The sequence below is a fragment of the Asterias rubens genome, chromosome 15 (genome assembly GCF_902459465.1).
Source record: "Asterias rubens chromosome 15, eAstRub1.3, whole genome shotgun sequence".
NCBI lineage: Eukaryota > Metazoa > Echinodermata > Asteroidea > Forcipulatida > Asteriidae > Asterias > Asterias rubens.
Genome location: NC_047076.1, coordinates 11,139,199 through 11,160,552, shown reverse-complemented (window position 1 = coordinate 11,160,552; position 21,354 = coordinate 11,139,199). Strand labels below are relative to the sequence as shown.

At 39.4% G+C, this 21,354-nt stretch overlaps 1 protein-coding gene across 1 annotated transcript; it reads right to left on the bottom strand.

Moving 5' to 3' along the window:
• Positions 1–558: 558 nt before the first annotated feature.
• On the bottom strand, positions 559–20,505 carry LOC117300263 (corticotropin-releasing factor receptor 2-like). The gene is made up of 11 exons (XM_033783994.1): positions 20,451–20,505; positions 19,883–19,990; positions 18,570–18,661; positions 17,560–17,642; positions 15,564–15,672; positions 13,408–13,567; positions 12,423–12,483; positions 9,862–9,943; positions 7,533–7,624; positions 4,113–4,302; positions 559–2,365 (listed from the first exon to the last, which is right to left on the bottom strand). The coding sequence occupies exons 1-11, from the start codon at positions 20,503–20,505 to the stop codon at positions 1,859–1,861; spliced, it is 1,539 nt and encodes a 512-aa protein (XP_033639885.1). The 3' UTR covers positions 559–1,858.
• Positions 20,506–21,354: the final 849 nt, after the last annotated feature.

Genomic DNA, 21,354 nt, shown 5'->3' with positions numbered 1-21,354 from the left:
GCCATGCTGGATCCAAAAAGACAACTCGCCCTTAGCCTTTAGCTTTTCTCTGCCCATAGCCCAACAACTATAAGAATACACTGAACAGACAGTCTTTGTACTGACCAAAGCTGGATGTGAACAAAAGGGTTTTTAGACCGTTTTTTTTTAGACTGTTGGTTTCCAAACACATGTGATTCAAAGGAAAGATAAGTGTCAATTTACACAAGTTACTGACCTGGGTTAATCCATATCAACCACAGGGAGGAGGAGAGTGAACCCTGGACCAAACCACAAATGTTTAAAACAATTTAACTAATTTTGGTTTTACCCATATACACCGATAAGTGTTTTAGCTTTGTATAAACAGTACTTTCCTGAGCTCTGTAAAAAAAAAATAAAAAAAAAATCACGGGCATCTCGGGTGGGATTCGAACCTACGACACTCTGCCTCTAGCTACAGGGTGATCTCGATGGCCTATTATAAGACACTTCTCTAGAATAGCAAAGGTCTTGGGTTCGAATCCCAACAGAGAATATCCCCGTGATTTATTTTGCAAAGAGCTCGGGACAGTACCGAGTATACAGTACTAAAACACATCGGTGTATTATGGGTAAAATCAAAATTTATATACTTTATCCCCGATGCAAGTTTCAACCTACAATATAATTCAAAATAACGTGACTTAGAAATTAAGCCAAGAGTTTTATTTACAGAGCTGTGAAGCACAGCAGTTTAATATAAAAGTAAAGAAGGAAATGCTGCTTAAAATTCTTTGCACGTGTCATTGTATGTGGTTGGTAATACATTATTTGCTTAGCAACATTTTGCTCTGATACAGACATGAAACTGTCCTTAATCTCATATAGACATATGAAGCAGAAATAATAGGGGACTTCCGGGACGCTTGGTGGCAGCAGACTTACCAGGTAAAATCCATTGTTCTCGGTAATGTGCGCATGCTTGGAACTTTGAAACAGGGGACATTTACCTGGTAAGTCTGCTGCCACCAAGCGTCCCAAAGTCTCCCTTTGCTTAATAATTTTCTGTTACGCCAAATATAAGCAGGTTACCAGGCAGAGATTGGACATGTGACGTGGTAGATTGGCTGGTTACCTTAATATAAATAAACCTTATGATTTGAACCTCAAATACGCTTATGCTAAGCGTGGATTTATATATGCAACCATTAGCGCCGATATTTTGCTTACATCGGCAATCAAGGTCGTGAAACTGCTTCCAATTTCCAACTTCATTGAGCTGTCTATACAATAGCTGCGAACTCAGCTCAGCGATAAATATATATGCTTTCCACAATATAATAAGTATTCCGGCCAAAATACCATGTCATTGTACATTAACTGCTTCCATATTTCCTTTTGCTTAGCAGAACAATTTATACAGAGGTTACCAACCTAAATACCATGTCACATTAACAACATTTGGCTAGTATCTTACTTAGTTTTGCTCAGCAGAAAGTCTTTAAGCCAATATTTCTGTTTAGGAAGCTCTTTCAAATTAAGCCAGGACCTTTTGCAACCGTCAGGAGTGTGAGTTAGTAACAAAGAGTCAAGGCTCAATTTCAATAAGCCTGTAAGCACAAAAACATGCTAAGCACAGAAAAGTAGTACTTAACATAAACGGTTACCGGCCAAAATTAAATTTATTTTACATTGTTGTGGCAGGTGCCCCACTAAATTTTGGCTTAGCAAGGAAGCTTTGAAAGCAGCATTTCCGCTTAACAGCTTTATGCGATTGGGTCCATAAGTATACATTGAGAAACCAACTTGTGTTTAGCTGATTTTTATGTTAAAGCAGATTGGCCCTGATGCCTTTCTTTGTTATCATACAACATTAGTATTGGGGTTCAGGTTTATCCTAGTGTTCGTTAAACTCCGTATCGTTTTCCTTGGAAGCACTCGTTTCATGTTCTGGGGTTGCTTCCGATATGACAATGGTCGCTGCAGGTGTCTTTTGAGGCTGACCCTCCTCCAGAAGAGGCTCCGCCTCCTCCACTTCCTCCCCTTCCTCTGTCCGATCCCATTTGGCGGCAGTTCCGTTGTTCTTGACTACGTCCATCTCAATCGTCTCATCCTTAATCTTTCTCATGCCGTTCGTGTCTCCGTTGGCGATGATTGTCCCCGTTCCACCACCGTTGGCGTTCTTGTTGCCATGGTGATGACCCCGGTGACCCACGTCGTCATCATTGTAGCATGAATCCCCCATGGTGTCGTTGTTGGCCATGCTACGCATCGTACTGGTGCACGTTTGCTCGTCGTACTTGGAGTACGAGGAAGTGCGGGGTTTGGGACGCTTACGGCATAAACAAGACGGGGTTTTGCTGCCATATCGTCGGCGCCACTTTCTGCGAAGCACGGTTCTCACCTGGTTTTAAGGGGGAAGGATAATGTTAAGCACTCATCTCTTGAATCATCCTCGCCTAGCTCGATCGACCCCAGGGTTCAGTAGCAAGTGTTTGTGTGGGCAAACCGCTGGTTCCACCTCCTACGAAGCAGTGTATGAACCTGCCAGTGGGGGAGAAACATCAGTGTCTAGACCCATTGTTCTACCAATAATAACTTCCACTTGTCCAGTGGATAAGAGTGAATATTTCGCACACTTTGTGGTAAAAGCATGACACTGTGACACACATTTACTCAACACAAAAAACATGACATTTTAGGTAGGGCCTATAAAAATGATCATAATAGTGGCTTCTTATATAACGTGCACATCCGCCACTCAGTAATGCTCAAGGCACGTTATTTTTCAGTATTTTTATGCAAGTTTTGAACTATGTGACTTATCCTTTACATAGCACCATGTATTGATTTACAAGGTGCTGTGGTGTAATATGCTGCCAAACAAACCAGGAAACCCGTGGCGAACCCCTTCTGTTTTTGATAAGTGCACTGTGTTCTTTTACGTGCGTTACACAACACACGGGACCAACAGCTTTACGTCCCATCCGAAGGAAGACGAAGCATCGTGGTGTAAGTGTATTGCTTAAGGACACCTGGTTTGGTATACAGATGAGTGTGCTTTTACCACAATGTGCCAAATACTGTCAAAATAATATTGCACTTATCCACTTGACTACACAGACAATACAAAGCTCATGCATGAGATGCGTAACGTCTTCACTTTGGGCATCATGTTCGCGGAAACAATAATTCTGTAATCCTCCATGCAGTTCACGATAAAAAAATAAAAAAAAAAACTGCAAAATACAAAGCAACATTCTCTCGTTTCTAGTAAAACAAAAGGGAAGATGCACTGGGAACGCAGCAAACAATTCAAACATATCAGGATGAACATGTAAAATAAAAGCTATCAATCTGAAATAAAACAAGAGCTTTATAAACAAGTATAGTTAAATGGCTTGAACTTTAACATGCAATATAAAATGACATCTATAGTTGACAGTCGCTGTTTACTGTAGATTGAAGAAAAGCATTTAGCAAGTATCCAATGTTTCAATGTTTTTACTGTATGTATTTTGGGTGATCTAATGAAGATTAGTTGAAGTGAAACTGTGCGACTGTGTGTTAGTTTGGAATGGGCATCTGGTAACAAAAAGCTTAATGATTTTCCCCACATCTTTCTTTTTAGGCACTGGGACTTTGTGACGACATGTCACAGGGAACAACTGGTCATTGTTTTCGTAAGTTTAATCATGCCCAGCTTAACACAATCAGTAAATTGATCTGCTGCCACCTAGCTTCCACAAAAGTCTCTAGTTAGGTGTATTTGTAATAGAAATGGAATAAGTTCTCTTCAAAATTTTGTGCAGAAAAATGAATATCATTGTTTTGTTTACAGCCTATGTACACAGGTTCAAAGTGAAAGAGAAACGCCAAGTGGCACTTATGGGCTTCCTTAGTTTTGATCAACCTTATTGACTGTATGGCCCTTTTCGAAACCACGACTCCATATTCGGCTCAGGCTCAGGCTATAGCTTGGCCCCGCAGTTTTTTTGACAATATTGCGCGTGCTTTGAGTATCCTCAGGGCTTCAGACGAGAGAACTGAGCCTGAAGCCGAATCCAAAGACGAAGCCGTGGATTCGAAAAGGGCCTATGTTACTGTGGAGTACCAACTTCCAAGGCCCAAATTTTTCAGAAAATGCTCACCTCTGTGTTTAAGAATACGTAGATGACAGAGACGGCCAGGCCCTGGGTGCTAGCAAGAAGGACATTGACGTACTTGAGAATCAAGTTACCCAAAGGGGGTAAGTCTGTAGGAAGGAATGACAGACAGATGAATAGGATGTAACCCACACCAAGAAGAACAACCAAGACCAATGTTGCTCTTGCTGCCCGCCTGAAACACAAAGTAGAAAAGAAGTGTTGTATTTATTCACAAATAGTTTAATGAGCTCTGCACATAAAAACCACAGTGATACACTATGCAAATGGTTAAATGCACTGGGCACTATTGGTAATTACTAAAAACAATTTTGAGCATAACAACGTATACCTGGTAACGAGCAATGGGGCGGTGTTGATAGTGTAAAACATTGTGAGAAACGGCTCCATCTGAACGTAGGTTTTGAGAAAGAAGTAATTTCTCACTAAAATATTTGAATTGATTTCGGGACCTCAGCTGACCTCAGCTGAGGTCCCGAAATCAAGCATCTGACTAGCACACAACTTGTGCGACAAGAGTGTTCTTTTCTTCCATTATTCTCTCGCAACTTCGACGACCAATTGAGTTCAAATTTTCACAGGTTTGTTGTTTTATGCATTACGTTGGGATGCACCAAGTGAGAAAATTGGTCTTTATTCAAAATTTTTAGTGAGAAATTACTTCTTTCTCAAAAAAACTAATTTTGAGGGAGCCGTTTCTCACAATGTTTTATCAACAGCTCTCCATTGCTCTTAACCAAGTAAGCTATATGCTAACAATTATTTTGAATAATTACCAAGTGTCCAGTGCCTTTAAGCAGCTCTATGAAATTTTGCTCTTTTGTTTCTGACCAGAGCAGAGTCAGGATTCGATACCCGATCGTGCCACGTGTGTCCTTCCTTGAACAGAAGCCGATTTCACGAAACTCTAGGATTAATCCTAACTCGAGTTAGGACGAGTAACTCCTCCTAACTTAGGATGAGTTCAATGCGTCCTACGTATTTGGATACGGAACTGAACCCGTCCTAAGTCCTAAGATTAATCCTAAGTTAGGAAGAGTTTGGTGAAATAGACGGCTGGACACTTTACCAAAACTGTTTTGTCCTTCGTATGGGACATTAGGCCATGCGTCCCGCATACTACGATTGGTAGTGCGCGTAAACGACCCCAGAATACCTATCTTGGAAGAGTAAGGGTTAACCTCTGTGTTTTTTTGGTTCACATGGCAAGCACCCTTTTTTCATAACCGTTGAGGCATCATTGGTTTCATTACCAAACATATAGAACACTGTTACCTGTCAAGTTTGTTTTGTAGTCATTCTTAGCCTTCGAGAAAGACTCTGCTATATAGGGTCGAAACTTCAGGCTAGTAACTATTTTTTGGCTATTGTAACCTCGGCCCTTTTGGTTGATTAGTTGGTTGCAACAGCTAATTCTCATTTCTCAAAAATATAAAATACACCTGATTTGCTTAAATTAGAGTGTTTCTATGACGAGGGTATTGCACCGACACTTCACAGGAAAGGGTAGTAATTTAAAATCTGATGAACTTTCCACGCCGTTTTAAATTGTTTACCGCCGACACTTGAATAAAACATTTTGGAGTATTCGGTGCAGATGGTCACAAACCCCCACTCCACAATCTCTTCAACTCTAAACACGCGTCAATCGGTAAATAACCCTCAATATCTGCGTTCGACAGGATAGCGCTAGAGGCGATACAAGCACGTCTTGGTGCGCAAGTTACTTAATTTACTTATTCGCCGACTAAGATGGTTGTGAATAAGTAAATAAAACCCTAAGGGACTTATTTCATAGGCATTTTTTTTCCACACAACCTGTAACTCAAATATTTCCCAGCTGCTAATGAAACGTTGGGCCTACTTCTAAAACTCTTTCGACACCTGTTGTAGAGAACTGTTGGACCTATGAAGTGTTTTCACACTTCTAAGCTAACGGTGATTCAAAGGCAGTGGACACTATTGGTAATTAAAATAATATCGACATAAAACCTTACTTGGCAACGAGTAATGGGGAGAGGTTGATAGTATAAAACATTGTGAGAAACGGCTCCCTCTGAAGTAATGTGGTTTTCGAGAAAGAAGTAATTTTCCACGAATTTAATTTCGGACCTCATAGATATTGAGGTCTGGAAATCAAGCATCTGAAAGCACACAACTTCATGTGACAAGAGTGTTTTTTCTTCCATAGGTATCTCGCAATTCTGACGACAAATCGAGCTCAAATTTTCACAGGTTTGTTGTTTAATGCATATGTTAAGATACACCAAGTGAGAAACTGGTCTTTAACAATTACCAATAGAATCCATTGTCTTTATAACACAAATAAATCTAGGCAAGCACAGAACAGGAAGGCCCACCGCAAAACAATTTTTTTTTATGAATTTAAATTGACCTAAAATGGCGTTTGCAAAGTGTCCCTTTGATGTGTAGGTTATACATTTGTGTTGATTTTACATTCAAAACATCTTCCCGTTAACGACAACATCGTATTTATTATATGAACACATTGCTGCAAGCTAACTTTCAGATCATACACTGTTTTCACTAAGCAGGAAACCAAACTTTCCCCCCCCCCCCTTTTACAACATCAAAACCTATCAAAAAAAAAAAAGGAATAACAAACAAAAAAGCACCGACGAGTGCTCTCAACAGCCATCGAGTCAAATTGCATCGTTTGTCAGTTTGTGAGTATCGGCAAACAAGCTCCTTGGATGACCAACAGATCCAAGAGTACGTGAACAAACACTTGGGGTCAGGACACGAGAAGAGAGCGTCAATAAAGCCCCCCCCCCCCACCACAAATGCAAGTGAAACATCCTTATTTCTATGGCCAAGTAAAACAAAATACCAGTTGATCGTCGGTTTTTTTCCAAAAAGAGGAGGATGAGCGCCTTTTTATTGTTTGATTTCTTTCAAAGGTGGCCGTCATGGTTTTTATTTTTAAACTGGCCACAAGTTCTTCAGTTGAAAATCTCTACTTACTTTATGAAGTTACAAATTCTTAAAGAATATTAAGTTTAATAAGAAATACACAGACAAATTTACTTTAAAGGCAGTGGACACTATTGGTTTTGATTTTGAGACCTCAAGTTTAGAATTTGAGGTCTCGAAATCAACCATCTAAACGCACACAACATCGTGTGACAAGGGTGTTTTTTCTGTCATAGTTATCTCACAACTCCGATGACCAATCGAGCTCAAATTTTCACAGGTTTGTTATTTTATGCACATGTTGAGGTACACAATGTGAGAAGACTGGTCTTTGACATTTACCAATAGTGTCCACTGGCTTTATACATAAAGAAGAAAATAAAAAGGAAGATGCGGCCTCAAAAAATGACGAGGGAGGGGACGATCAACTGGTATTTGTTTTTCTTTGGCCTAAGTGAGACTGGTGTATACCTGTAGTGTTGAATATCACTGGTTCGGTTTCCTTGCATGCGAAGTTTACTCATCAAGAGACGGACGATGTTGAGTAGAAAGAAGCAATTAATCTGAAATGCGAGACGAAGATGAGAGAAATTAGAGGACATTAGTGGGGTAGACTCTCTACAAGCCTTTTGTAATGGCATGTTTCTTGAGGGTGTTTTGAATTAAAGGACATTAGGTTAGACTCTCTACAAGTCGTTTGCAATGCCATGTTTCCCAAGTCTGCAGTGCTAACACACATCGGTGTATGGGTAAAAACCAAAATTAATTTTCTTTATCCCCGATGCAAATTTAACATCTCTGAGTTCCCAAGTCTGTTTTGAATTAGAGGACATCAGTTAGACTCTCTACAAGCCGTTTGAAATGGGATTGCTCATTGTTTGAGATCTTGCTCAAGCATTCAAATAGGCTAGGCAGCGACATGGGATTTTTATTTAAAAAGGTTTGTCAAATAAAACTGTATTTTTTTGGGCAGAAATAATTGTAATTTCAGCACACTGTTGGTTCGATAAAACATACATACGATGTTTTGATCAGGGCCCAACTTCATGGCTCTGCTTACCGCCGAATTCTGCGCTTACGATCATGATTCTCCGCTTACGTGCAAGCGCCGAATTTCTGTGCTAGCCTTGTAAGCCTAGAATGCCTATAGTAACAGGGAGTACGCACGCGCAGAAGCCAAAATTCGCCGCTAACCCGTAAAATACGCTTGCCGTAAGCACATAATTCCCTGCTTCCGTAAGCGCCGATTATGTGCTTACGGTGAAGCAGAGCCATGAACCTGGGCCCAGGTATGAAGTGCACGTTTGAATTTTTGTCTTACCAAAATATAAATCAACACATTTCACACGCTTGCTCAAACTCGAGACCAACACACTTATATTGTTGTGTGATGTATTGCACCAACGCTCTCACAATAAACAAGGTATCGCTCTGCAGTGTCAGTGGCGCAAGTATTTTAATCTACTGATGGGAAAGCAAATCATCCATAGATGGAAAATATAAAAAGGAAACTCACATCATCTGGCAGTGCTAATCGAACGAGGGGACGGTTCGAGGTGTAACTTGAAACCTATAACGAACCCTCATACATTTTGCACAAGGACTGATGCGGCGATGGCAAACATCAACCGCTAAGAACAAACTTCAAAAAATTATAGATAAATTTGTCTTGCAAAGACGTTTACGGCAACCAATTTGACATTTGATCCTGGCAGAGACCGATTGTCTGGGTTTGATGCTTGATTGGAAGTCGTGATACATTTTTCTAATGGATGTAAATGTATATTCTTGATCTGTGCCAATACTCTCCATATGTGATTGAGATTGTTCTGTCTTTACTCGGTAAAAAGAAAAAACAGTAACTAGACATGTAGTGTTTGTATATAAGTTCTTCGGTGCAGACATGTCTGAGAACAGAGTAAGCACAGAGTATCTGAGGTAAACTGAGAATGTCTTCGACTTTTTGCACATTTTTTTTGCTTTGAAAATTTGCACAATTGAAATAAGAAACATATTGCAAAAATTTAAAACTGATAACGTCAGTATTAAGTTCAGAACTTATTATGTATGAAGACTAGTCAGACTTAAAGAAATCAAAGTAAAAATCTATTATTTTTATAACTTTAATTTCAATTTCTACCTCCATGGTTTAAACGGGAACTATGAAGAAGTTGCATTTGTTAAACATATTTGCATAAATTCTCCATAAGAGTATGTGGAAGGCTTGTAGGCCTGTATGATAGAGTTCGTTCTTTGTCTTAGTTTGGTCTTGAGTCCGTAAAAAGAAAAACAGTAATTACATAAAAAGATCTAACTTTTGTTACATCAACTAGTAAATGTTGACAGATTCGAAACTTACTTCTGGATGATGAACACATTCTACTGCTAGGTTTGCAAAGATGTTTTGCAATATCGCAACTATTTGCAAAGATTTTTCAGACGACTCATGTATTTGTTGATATATGTACAATAATCGTTTGGCTTATCTTAAATTGCTTTGCAAATATTTGCGACGATATTCAGGATTGAAGTCGAAGATTTCTTCGCTAGTTGCAAATACACCCATTACATTCGACGCCACCGATGATGACAATATTTAAACTGAAAGGGGTACCATTGCACGCGTGCACGTTATGTTGTTTACTATCAAAGATGGCGGCCATTGACGTCACGTGCAACCACCTACATATTTACGACGTGGCTGGTGTCCTCTTAGGGCCACCATACACATCTGACATTCGACCATATAATATCGCTGGTCGTACAAATAAAGTAAATGGAAAAACAAACATCATCTTACAACCAACACTAGAAGGATGGGTCCAATGATGCAAACGTATTCGTGGACAATCACCGCATCCTGGCTCATATTGATGAATTGACTGCAAACAAAACACAAATATTGCTAAAACCTTTGCTACAAAAATTCGAGACTAATAAGTATTGATTGATCATTTGCATTGTGTGGGTTAAACACAACTACACTACTAATAAATAGTAAACTTGCGGGTACAATCACGGGTAAGTCTCTTTTGTGGGAGTGTTGCCTCACAGAAGAGCTGCATGATGTTGTCTCAACGTATCGAACAGCACACTCTGCTCTCCTGAAGACGAGCCGAGTTTCTTCGAAACGTCGAGACCACACCAGCTCTCTTCAGAGCCAACATTCCCACGTATGAGGTGCTTGCATGGAACGTACTTGATTGACACCCCTCTAAAACGAATGGTATGGTCCAGCTTAGGGTATCATGGCATATGAGCTGACCCGTGTGTCCGATCAATGGCTATCACTGCAATTTTTTATTTTTTATTTTTTTATTTTTTTATAGCAGATGAACTACCCAGTCCCCCCACACACACACGCGAGGTGCCCGAATAGAAAATGACAGCAACTTGCAGCTTATTTATGGATGGTACTTATCCATCTCCCTGACACCTAGCTTTGATGGAAATAATCTGACCCAACATGTCCTTTTTCTCCTTCGCACGCAATTTACCAATGATGATTCTGTTGACAGCTGAACGATTAGTGGTTGCCGTGTGTAGCAACTATCAAGGAGGAAACTGCGCTGAAAATCTCCGAGTCTTTTACCGAGCACTTGAAGAAGGCGCGGTCGCTTATGATGCACCGCACTGAGGGACAATATTTTTTATTGAAATATGATCGCTGAAAATGTTTATTAGTGTAAGAGGCATTATATGAGTCCTGATATCTAACATTCACTAATGAAGCATGTGCCACTTCGCATCTCATTATAACTTCTTAACAGTTGAATGACAGAATACATTATCTCAATATATATTGAATGAATGCTAAAAGTTTATGGGTGTTCAGAGGCATCACTTTATATAACTAATGAGTCATGATTTTACAAATCACGAATGAAGCATGTACCACTTCGCATCTCTTAAAGGCAGTGGACACTATTGGTAATTACTAAAAATAATTATTAGAATAAAATTTAATTTGTAACAAGTAATAGGGAGAGGTTGATAGTATAAAACATTGTGAGAAACGGCTCCCTCTGAAGTGCTATAGTTTTCGAGAAAGAAGTAATTTTTCCACGAATTTGATTTCGAGACCTCAGATTTAGAACTTGAGGTCTCGAAATCAACCATCTAAACGCACACAACTTCGTGTTACAAGGGTGTTTTTTCTTTCATTATTATCTCGCAAGTTCGATGACCGATTGAGCTCAAGTTTTCACAGGTTTGCTATTTTATGCATATGTTAAGATACAACAACTGTGAAGGCTAGTCTTTGACACTTACTAATAGTGTCCACTGCCTTTAACACTGAAATATGAATGCTGGAAATTCTTATCAGCGTTAAAAGGCATCACTCACAACTAATGAGTCATGATTTTATCAATCACCAATGAACCATGTGCCACTTTGCATCTCAGTGATACCTCATATAACCGTTGAATGAAAGAATATCTCTATATAAAAATATATTGAAATATAAATGCTGGAAATTACTACGGGTGTTCAGAGGCATCACTCGTAACTAATGAGTCATGATTTTATCAAACACTAATGAGTGTGTAGCGCTTCGCATCTCAGTCTAAACAAACAACTAGCATGGCTGGTTCTCAAAGTTCTGACTGCGTCAAGAAGTGCTTGAATTTGTTTCTTTTTTCGATTGAGTTAACAGGGCAAATAGAACTACAAGAATTCAGCAAGAAGGCACAGACACAGGAAAGAACGCACGTGTTTTCCTTCATGCCACAGTTCAAATAATGTGTCTCCCTGGAAGCTTCGGTTTGTGTGATCAATCAAATGTCACGTTGTAAAATACCACCGTTTTAGAGCAGATAAGACTGTACAAAGTTCTATTTGCTTCACTTCAGTTAGGATACCGCAGGACAACATTCCAGTTGGAGCCGGTTAACCGAGGTCCACTGGTTTTATAACTGGATAGTGTGCAATTTCCATATAAAACCAACTGGTTTGAACTGTGTTCAACTATGTTTACTTATATAAACCAACTGGTTTTGTTCAAATTCCATATTAAGCCACGTGGTTTTAACTGTGTTTAACTAGTTTATCGACTGGCGTTCAACTGGTTCCAGTTAAACCCAGTTTTAACTACATGTAGGTTTGCTAAGCATGAACATTCTTCCTGGATAAAAACAGGATTATCAACCAAATTTCCGCGTGATATTCAGAATACGCAAACAACAGCCGAGTACCAGTAACAAGCACTATGCATCAAATGGAAATTTGGTTGGTAATCCTGTTCTTATTGAGGAAGAAGTTTCATGCTAACCAAATTTCCGTGCTTAGCAGCTCTATGAAATTGGACCCTTAGCTCTTTGAGATATCGGCCCCTGTTTAACAAACACAAGTAATACATACCTGTCTGGGTAGAGTGCAACTGATACGATAGCCCAGGAACCGACGAAAACCATTGGTAACCCTGTCGGGGAATGATATTATAGTAAAACAATTTTTAACATAGGTATCACACTAGCCTTGATTCAAGGCTGTTGGCGTAGTGTGCCCCGGCCCGGTGCGCGGCCGCGCAGTGTATACACGAACAACAGCGTGTACATTGTTTGTGCTGTACATTGTACAGCGAGATCAGTATAGCGTAGTCATGAGTACGGTCGTGTATTCAACCTCGTGCGTGTGGCTCAAACAACATGTACGGTACGGTACCGTACAGATTGTACATTTACATGTACAGTACGTATATGTACATACGCTGTACACGTATTATAATAATGCACTGTGTTATGTATGGGGGGGGGGGGGTGCGCTGGCGGAATTCCATGATGGCAGGTCGCGGCTTGCTGGAGCGCTTTGTTTAAGGCTAGTATCGCACAGACAGAGTTATAGGTTCCTGCCTGTGCAAGCAGCAGTGAGGTTTCAACTGGGGCCATTGTGATACTTCCATCCATAATGGTAAAACCAAAACCTTAGCATGAGCAAAATGAAGAATATTCTGAGAACACTTTATATTTAGATTTCTTGTTATCCAACATACATATTTGAACAAGATGATATGAATTTGAATTGAATGGGGGACTTTTGGGACGATTGGTGGCAGCAGATTCACCAGGTGAAATCCTTTGTTCTCGGTAATGTACGCATGCTCAGAACTACATAAACAATAGACTTTTTTTGCAAATACCCAATACGCAAGCGCGAACTGTTGAATGAGGTGCATGCTGGTCTAGCTAGGGACCAATCTTGATAGCTAGCTGGCCCAGTATGCATCTCATCCAACGCCTACAGCGCCCGTACTGAGTATTGTGGCTAAGGTCTATGACAAAACAACCTGGTGAGTCTGCTGCCACCTAGCGTTCCAAAGCATCCAATTGAATTGGCTATAGCTTACCCCATCCAATGATACAGTAGACCCAGAACATGATCTTGTCAGCGTCTATACGAAGCGCGAACACGACCAATGTGTGGAGGTACATGCCCTCAACGAACATCCAGAAGTAATTGGTTTGCTCGAAATAGAACAGGAGTGTATCCAAAATCCGCGTCAGGTGCTACAACAAGAGTTAAACAAGAAAAGAACAACCAATTACAATAACTTAAAGGGTTTTGGTACTTTTTGTGACACAAAACACAATGCCAGATGTACATTAAACATACATTAAACCTACGTTAAACATTAAACTTTAAAGTTTGAAATTAACTGATGGTAGAAAAGATTTCCGTAAAAATATTACCTGCTGAGGTGCTGAAGGTTTTGAGAAAGGAGTAAAACAATGTGACGCAAATATTTTATTTAAAGGCAGTGGACACTATTGGTAATTGTCAAAGACTGTCTTCACAGTTGGTGTATCTCAGCATAATATGCATGAAATAACAAACCTGCGAAAATTTGAGCTCAATCGGTCCTCGAACTTGCGAGATAATAATGAAAGGAAAAAACACCCATGTCACACGAAGTTGTGTGCGTTTAATAGATGGTTGATTTCGAGACCTCAAGTTCTAATACTGAGGTCTCAAAATCAAATTCGTGGAAAATTACTTCTTTCTCGAAAACTATGGCACTTCAGAGGAAGCCGTTTCTCACGATGTTTTATACCATCAACCTCTCCCCATTACTCGTCACCAAGAAAGGTTTTATGCTAACATTATTGTGAGTAATTACCAATTTAGAGTGTCCACTGCCTTTAAGCATGTATAACACACTTAGCATTGCTGCCTAGTATTTAATTATCAGTATAAATACGTTGCACATGCTGAAATAATGTACGTCTCCTAAGACGGAAGCTATTTCCCGTCATTGTTTGACTATTTTTCAAAGACTGGATCACCTTTAAAGGAAGCTTTCTACCATCATTATCTTGAAACTGTTACAGTAACGACTCGTTTCAGAATAAGTTCACAGAACCCAGGAAAGTACTGCGTATACAATGCTAACATACATCCAGCCGGTGTATACAGGTACAACCACAATTTAAGGGAATCAATGTGTGGTGAAGAGGTTTTCAACTAGTAGTTTAAGCCCGCGCCGAGGCCTGGACTTGATCATTTTACCGAGACGAAGTCGAGGTAAATTATCAAGAACCAGGCCTCGGCGGGTTTAAACCACTAGTTGAAAACCGATTCAACACACTTTGATTCCCATTCATAAATACCTTTTCGGTCAAAAGCATCATCACTTTTTGGTCAAAAAGTAAAATAAATGCAAAAATTATAATTGTTAAATGATTTCTGAAACACAACACCCCTCCAGCTATGAAATGGTAGAGCCCTCCGCTGCCCTCGAGTAAACAACTCCTTATAAGGGAATGCTGTGGGCGTCGCGCGTATTATCGTGGCACAACTGTTTCAGCCGTTGCTCTCGACCAATAGGAATGAAGAAACTGTCTTATAAGAACAGGTGCAAGGTCGCGTGTCACGCTTATGAATTAACACTTTTTACCGGTCATTAACAAAAGGTTTATGCACACCCACGTGACGCGCTCTCCACCAATAGGAGTAGAGAAACTGTCTGGGGTATTTATGAACAGTAAATTATTTATCCCGATTCAAGTTTCCATCTATTAAAGCTTAAAAAATTATTGACGCAAATGCTGCAAGCTCAGAAGGACTTTTAACAGATTAATCCAAACCTTGCAATACTTCTTGTTTTGAGCAAGACTAGTGTCAATGATTTGTCAAAGCCACCTGTAGGAATAACAGATACGATCTATTGGGTTAAATGATTAACCCTAGTTTTGCACGGGGCCATCCGTTAAATATCTTCGATTGATTGAATAATTGATGGGGTATTAAATACACTGAATACTATTAGTAATCACTCAAAATCATTGTTAGTATACACAATTACTTGTTAACGAGCAATGTAGAGCTGTTGCTAGTATAAAACATTGTGAGAAATGCAAAGTTTTTATGCAATTTCTGGAGGGAGTATATACCAATAGTGTCCAGTGTCTCTAATAAGCTCTTTCAAATTATATTACACTTTATTTTAATACGCCTTTGACAAACTATTTTGTTAAAATATATTGCTTGTGAATTCACACTTACCAGTTCTTTTGTATTAAACAACGCAATCTGTGCAAAGTAGACGAGGTACTTCAACATAAAGGAACTGATAAGGTGCCAGTGTATCCGATTCCTCGTACAGTGTAGAGTTCTGCAGAGGGAGGAAGTTCACCAAAAAGAAGAAATTATGTAGCACAAACCATACTATTGGATTTTGGAGACGGGGGGGGGGGGGGGGACGGATTCATTCCAATCATCTGATTTTCAACCACAGAGCAAATGGGAAACTTTAGACTATCTGCCAATCAGCAAGAGAGGGCGCTCTTCACCAGGTAATGTCAACAACTTAGGAATAGCAGACGCATGAGTGACGGTCACTGACAGCAAAATACCTTGTGTTTTGCGTGTTTTAGATTTTGTATTTTAGATTTAGCCAAACTGTGTTTTGTTTTTCATAACACATTGCCAGCATAAACCAAACTGTTCTGGAACAGGACGTACTGGACACGAGTTCCCCAAGGATAACAAGCGGTGTGCCTGAGTTTTTGGGAGTGTTTCTTCTAGGGTAATTAGCAAAAATTCCAAAATGCTGACCTACCAAAACTTGAGAAGAAATCTGAAGTTTAGTTGTATGACAATGTATCTGATTTAATTTTCAAGAGGCTGAGAGACTTCTGAATATTGTTTGAGTATTTTTGTATGTTTAGCATTTACCATTGTTTGCTATAGGAGTTGTGCACTCTTACCTGGCAGAGCTTTCAAAAAGTCCCCCATTCCTGACGTCAACTAAAGCCATTTATTTGCTCAACCTTTGTAGTTTACAATATTGTACTTATTTTTAAAACCTAACGTTTGATTACAAATGGCCATGTTAAATTAAGTAGGTAGGATTTGAAATGTTGCATGATGGAATAGCGATGAAAAGTGGTAAGGTATATATGCACCATGTAATAATGATAATCTCAAAATGATTAGGGCTGGTTCTCAAAATAATCGTTGGTTTCAACTCAACGTTTTGATCAGTATGCTCTGATCGTCTTCTGAATAAAAGCAAAAGACGAAAGCTTTTGATCAGTATGCTCTGATCGTCTTCTGAATAAAAGCAAACGACGAAAGCTTTTTTCAGAGGACGATCAGAGCATACTGATCGAAACGTCGAGTTGAAACCAACGATTCTTTTCAGAGCCACCCCAACTCATTTAGAGATTATCATTACATTTACCGCAAATCGTACTAAGAAAGGTGCCGAAAAATAAGTTTGTTGTAATTCCAAACATACTGATAAAACTTTAATTTTGGATGACGTTGAGTTGTAAACCTGCAATTTCATAACAGTATGGAGAAAGTGTAAGAACACAGCGGGTGTTTTCAGAGCCAACACTAACACAAAAGAGATTTGCCCATGCTTGTACCTACAAGTTACTATTTAATACTATCAGTAAAATTTGAAACTTTGCATGGTGGAAACACAAATGGAAAGGTTTGCGGTAACACCGTGTATTGACTATCTCTAAATGAGTTGGGGTGGTTCTGAAAAGAAGCGTTGAATTTCAACTCAACGTTTCGATCAATATTCTATGAACGTCTTTGTCTTAAAGCCATTTTACACTTTCGGAACAGGAAAAAAAAATGCACAGATTTACAAATAAATTACATGGTTTACAGAAAGTAATGGTGAAAGATTTCCCTTGAAATATTATTCCATGAAATGCTTTACTTTTTGAGAAAACAGTACAACAATTATCAATTCTCGATATCGAGAATTACGGATTTATTTTAAACACATGTCATGACACGACGAAACGTGCGGAAACAAGGGTGGGTTTTCCCGTTATTTTCTCCCGACTCTTATGACCGATTGAGCCTAAATGTTCACAGGTTTGTTATTTTTTGTATATAAGTTGTGATACACGAAGTGTGGGCCTTTGGACAAAACTGTTTACCGAAAGTGTCCAATGGCTAAAAGTATAGATTCTTCCTAGGTATCCACACCATGCAAAGCTTCTAACAATACTTTTATAGAAATTGAAAAACTTACCTTGAACATAAAAATATGAGGAAGGCAACGGCGCACGCAGCTAGCGACAAGGCGTAACCCAAATTGTTCAGAACCGCCAAAGACTGCAAGAACACAATACAACAACTTCAGTATTTTAACACCATCACATTTAAAGGCAGTGGACACTATTGGTAATAGCTCAAAACATTTATAGCATAAAACCCTGTAACGTGTAATGGGGAGAGGTTGTAAGTATAAAATATTGTGAGAAACGGCTCCCTCTGAAGTGACGTAGCTTTCGAGAAAGAAGTAATTTTCCACGAATTTGTTTTCGAGACCTCAAGTTTAGAATTTGAGGTCTCGAAATCAAGCATCTGAAAGCATACAACTTCGTGTGACAAGGGTGTTTTTTTCTTTCATAGTTATCTCGCCACTCCAACGACCAATCGAGCTCAAATTTTCACAGGTTTGTTATTTTATGCATATGATGAGATACACCAAGTGAGAGGACTGGTCTTTGACAATTTTCTATAGTGTCCAGTGTCTTTAAGATATTGCAACAATTCATGGTTATACACTGCAAACACTGAGGAATTAAATTTATTCTCTCGGTATCTATACGTGAAACGGTGATAATTTCACCAACGATATGGGGATAAAAATACCATATCGGTGTTGCCACATAAAGAAACCAGGAATAACCAATTGAATACCCCAGTTTTTGCAATGTACAGTTTAGCAGGCCTAATTATCAGATTTTATTAGATTTTCTTGACCTGCTCCAGTGTCGAGCATGATCATGCACGACTCTTTGAAACTACGATTGCAATTAAAATGATTTATTTAAAATAACATTCGATAAAAGACAGCTCGAAGGCTGAGACATTATTACTTAAACTATAACAAAATTGATACAAAGTGGACAAAATAAGTCACTTTTATTATAATATGTTTTTTTATAGATAATAATGTATAGAGGTGTATTCAAATAGTTAAACGAGTTTGAATCACTAAGTGGTGATATTCGATTGGTGGCGCCCCATACTTACCAAACAATGGACGCATCGACACGAGTCGGATAAGTATAATGATTGAGGACTCGCCTGTTCCCAAGTGGCATTGGAAAAACATGTTCTTTGTACTGTTGATGGTAACGAAAAGATAACACATACAATAATATAGTGTAAGGGTAAACCAAACTTGAGAAAAACATTAATAAAGTATTAATACTCTAGCCTTTCGGCAAGGTCATCATAGTCCCAACGACTGGAACCGAAGACAATAATTTGAAAAAACTGGGGCGTTTTCAAACTAACAAAATTGTGTATTAAAGACACACCAATGAATAAGAAATACTGATCGAAACTAGTCTATTTTCAACACCCTTTGATGTAAATGTTTTTTTTTTTTTTTTTTTTTTACAAGTGCGACTGCTAGTGGTATCAAGTTTAACCATGGAGGAAGAAAGAGCAGGAGCTCGAACGAAGGAACTTCAAAAGTCGAACCCGCGGTACCGCGGTCGTTTAACGACACCTCGTAATCACCCACATACCTTATACAGACAATGGGCGACCTGGCGTATGTGAGTTTGCGCGTGCGCACTTGGTTCTTCACTCAACTATGGTGTCGTATGTCGTATGGATATAATACAGAAAAAGTGTTTGAGACCTGTTAAAATTTGTGTACACTTGTGCCCACCAAATCGAAAAACTAAATTGAATACCAACCACCCTCGTGTGCTAATACCCAAATTTGGAACCACCGCTAGTGACCGGAAAGTCACAAAAAATGTAAAAATATGCCATGATGATTCAGTGAAACACCACAAACGGTAAATGAAAACGTGTATATTCACAATTCTTGTCTCCAATGATTCAACTTTACACGAAGGCAACGGTGCGGAACACGTTCTATACAAAGAGATCTAATCCCGCTCGTTATTTAGCCGTCCAGCTGGAGGTCTCCTATCTTTTTCCACTGGTCAGACAGGGGCATTGTCAGGGTATTCTTTTGTTACTCTGCGGTTTTGTGGGTCGTTCGAGCTCCTTCTCTTCCTTCCTCCATGGTTTAACACACTAGATAACGGCATTTCGAATCCTACATAGCACTGGTTGTTCTATACTGTTCTATGATTGCAAAGTTGTGGGTTCGAATCCCTCCGAGTAATATGCCTGTGCTTTTGTTTCACATAGCTCAATAAACATCAGCGTATAGTTAGGGTAAAACAATAATGAATATTCTTTCCCCAAGAAGCAAATTTCATCTCTTTGAAGTATATTACAAGTTTCATAGTTTAGCTATAAAGGAATTTATAAGTAAAATATGAATAGAACTAAAACGAGCTTTGGTTTTGTCGCCTTACCTAACGCAACCTCATATCTGTCCAGAGGGCAGATCTGTTCTACCTTTGTATCGGGCGCTGAAGGTGGCCAGCAAAGTACCCCATCGAAGAAAAATTGGCAAGAGAAATCTGCAGAGAAAAAAAATAACAACACAATATAAACATTTACAAATCGTAGGATTTGAAAACTTTGAAACTATTGTGAAAATACGATAGTATTAGGTTTGCGGTAACACCATGTAATGATAATATCTAAATAAGTTGGGGTGGTTCATGATGGTCGAAACGTCGAGTTAAAACCCACAGTTCTTCTCAGAGCCACCCCAGGTCATTTAGAGGTTGTCATTACATGGTGTTAAGGCAAACACACATCAGTTGTAGGAAAAGTAAGCCCCCCCCCTAAACAATTCGCCATAACATCGTAAGGTAAAACATTTTACCAATACAACTAATTAAAAAATAATTCTATGACATTTTTTCCTAAGTGTTGTGTGAAAATGAAAGATGTCCATGAATTCATGGCTGAATGAGCTCAAATGGAAGACAAAAACTGCTCTTCTCAAAAGTCACAAAGGTTTATCAAATTTACAGTCCAGTAACGCCTGTATCCACCACGCCTGCCAATGACCGCCTGGCACCGTCATGGTGTTGGTCACTGGCCAGTCTGGTGAAATGCTGCCGCTGTGGGATGGCATTCCACTGAATTTGCAGAAGATGGGACAGGTGAGCCAGATTGCTGTTGGCGTTGATGTGGGAATATGCAGATCGCTTCAGCTGGTCCTACAGGGATGGGATTGAGGTTGGGGGAACTTGCCGGCCACACCATTCGCTCGATGCCTTCACCAGCCAGCAAAGCAGTAGCTACCCTGAACCTGTTTTCCCGGTAAGGCTTATACCACCCCACACCATGACACTCCCACCCATCGTAGGTTGAACACAGCACTCTGCATGTTGCTCTCCAACTCGACACCCATCTCAACACCCGTCTCCGACCGTCAATGGGACGCAGGCAACTTCCCGTCTCATCGCGATCGGTGAACAACACAACGCAATCTTTGTGACTTTTGAGAATGGCAGTTCTTGTCTTCCCTTGTTTAGGGGGGGGGGGACTTACTTTTGTTGATGTGTTTATTAGGTGACTTGGTAACGAACAATTGAGAGCTGTTGATAGTATAAAATATTGCGAGAAACGGCTCCCTCTGAAGTAACGTAGTTCTTGAGAGAGAGGTGATTTATCACTCAAATAATACAAGGCTTAAAGGCAGTGGACACTATTGGTAATTACTCAAAATAATTTTTAGCATAAAAACTTACTTAATAACGAGTAATGGGGAGAGGTTGATAGTATAAAATATTGTGATAAAAAACTCCATCTGAAGTAATGTAGTTTTTGAGAAAGAAGTAATTTTCGAAATCAAGCATCAGAAAGCACACAGTTTCGTGTGGCAAGGGTGTTTTTTCTTTCATTATTATCTGGCAACTTCGATGACCGA

Coding starts and splice junctions, on each gene's coding strand:
- LOC117300263 (XM_033783994.1), bottom strand. CDS start 20,505: ATGACGGTGCCAGGCGGTCATTGGCAGGCGTGGTGGATACAGGCGTTA. Junction 19,991..20,450: donor GATACAGGCGTTACTGGACT/GTAAATTTGATA, acceptor TTTTCTCTGCAG/ATTTCTCTTGCCAATTTTTC. Junction 7,625..9,861: donor CCATCCTTCTAGTGTTGGTT/GTAAGATGATGT, acceptor CTCGCATTTCAG/ATTAATTGCTTCTTTCTACT.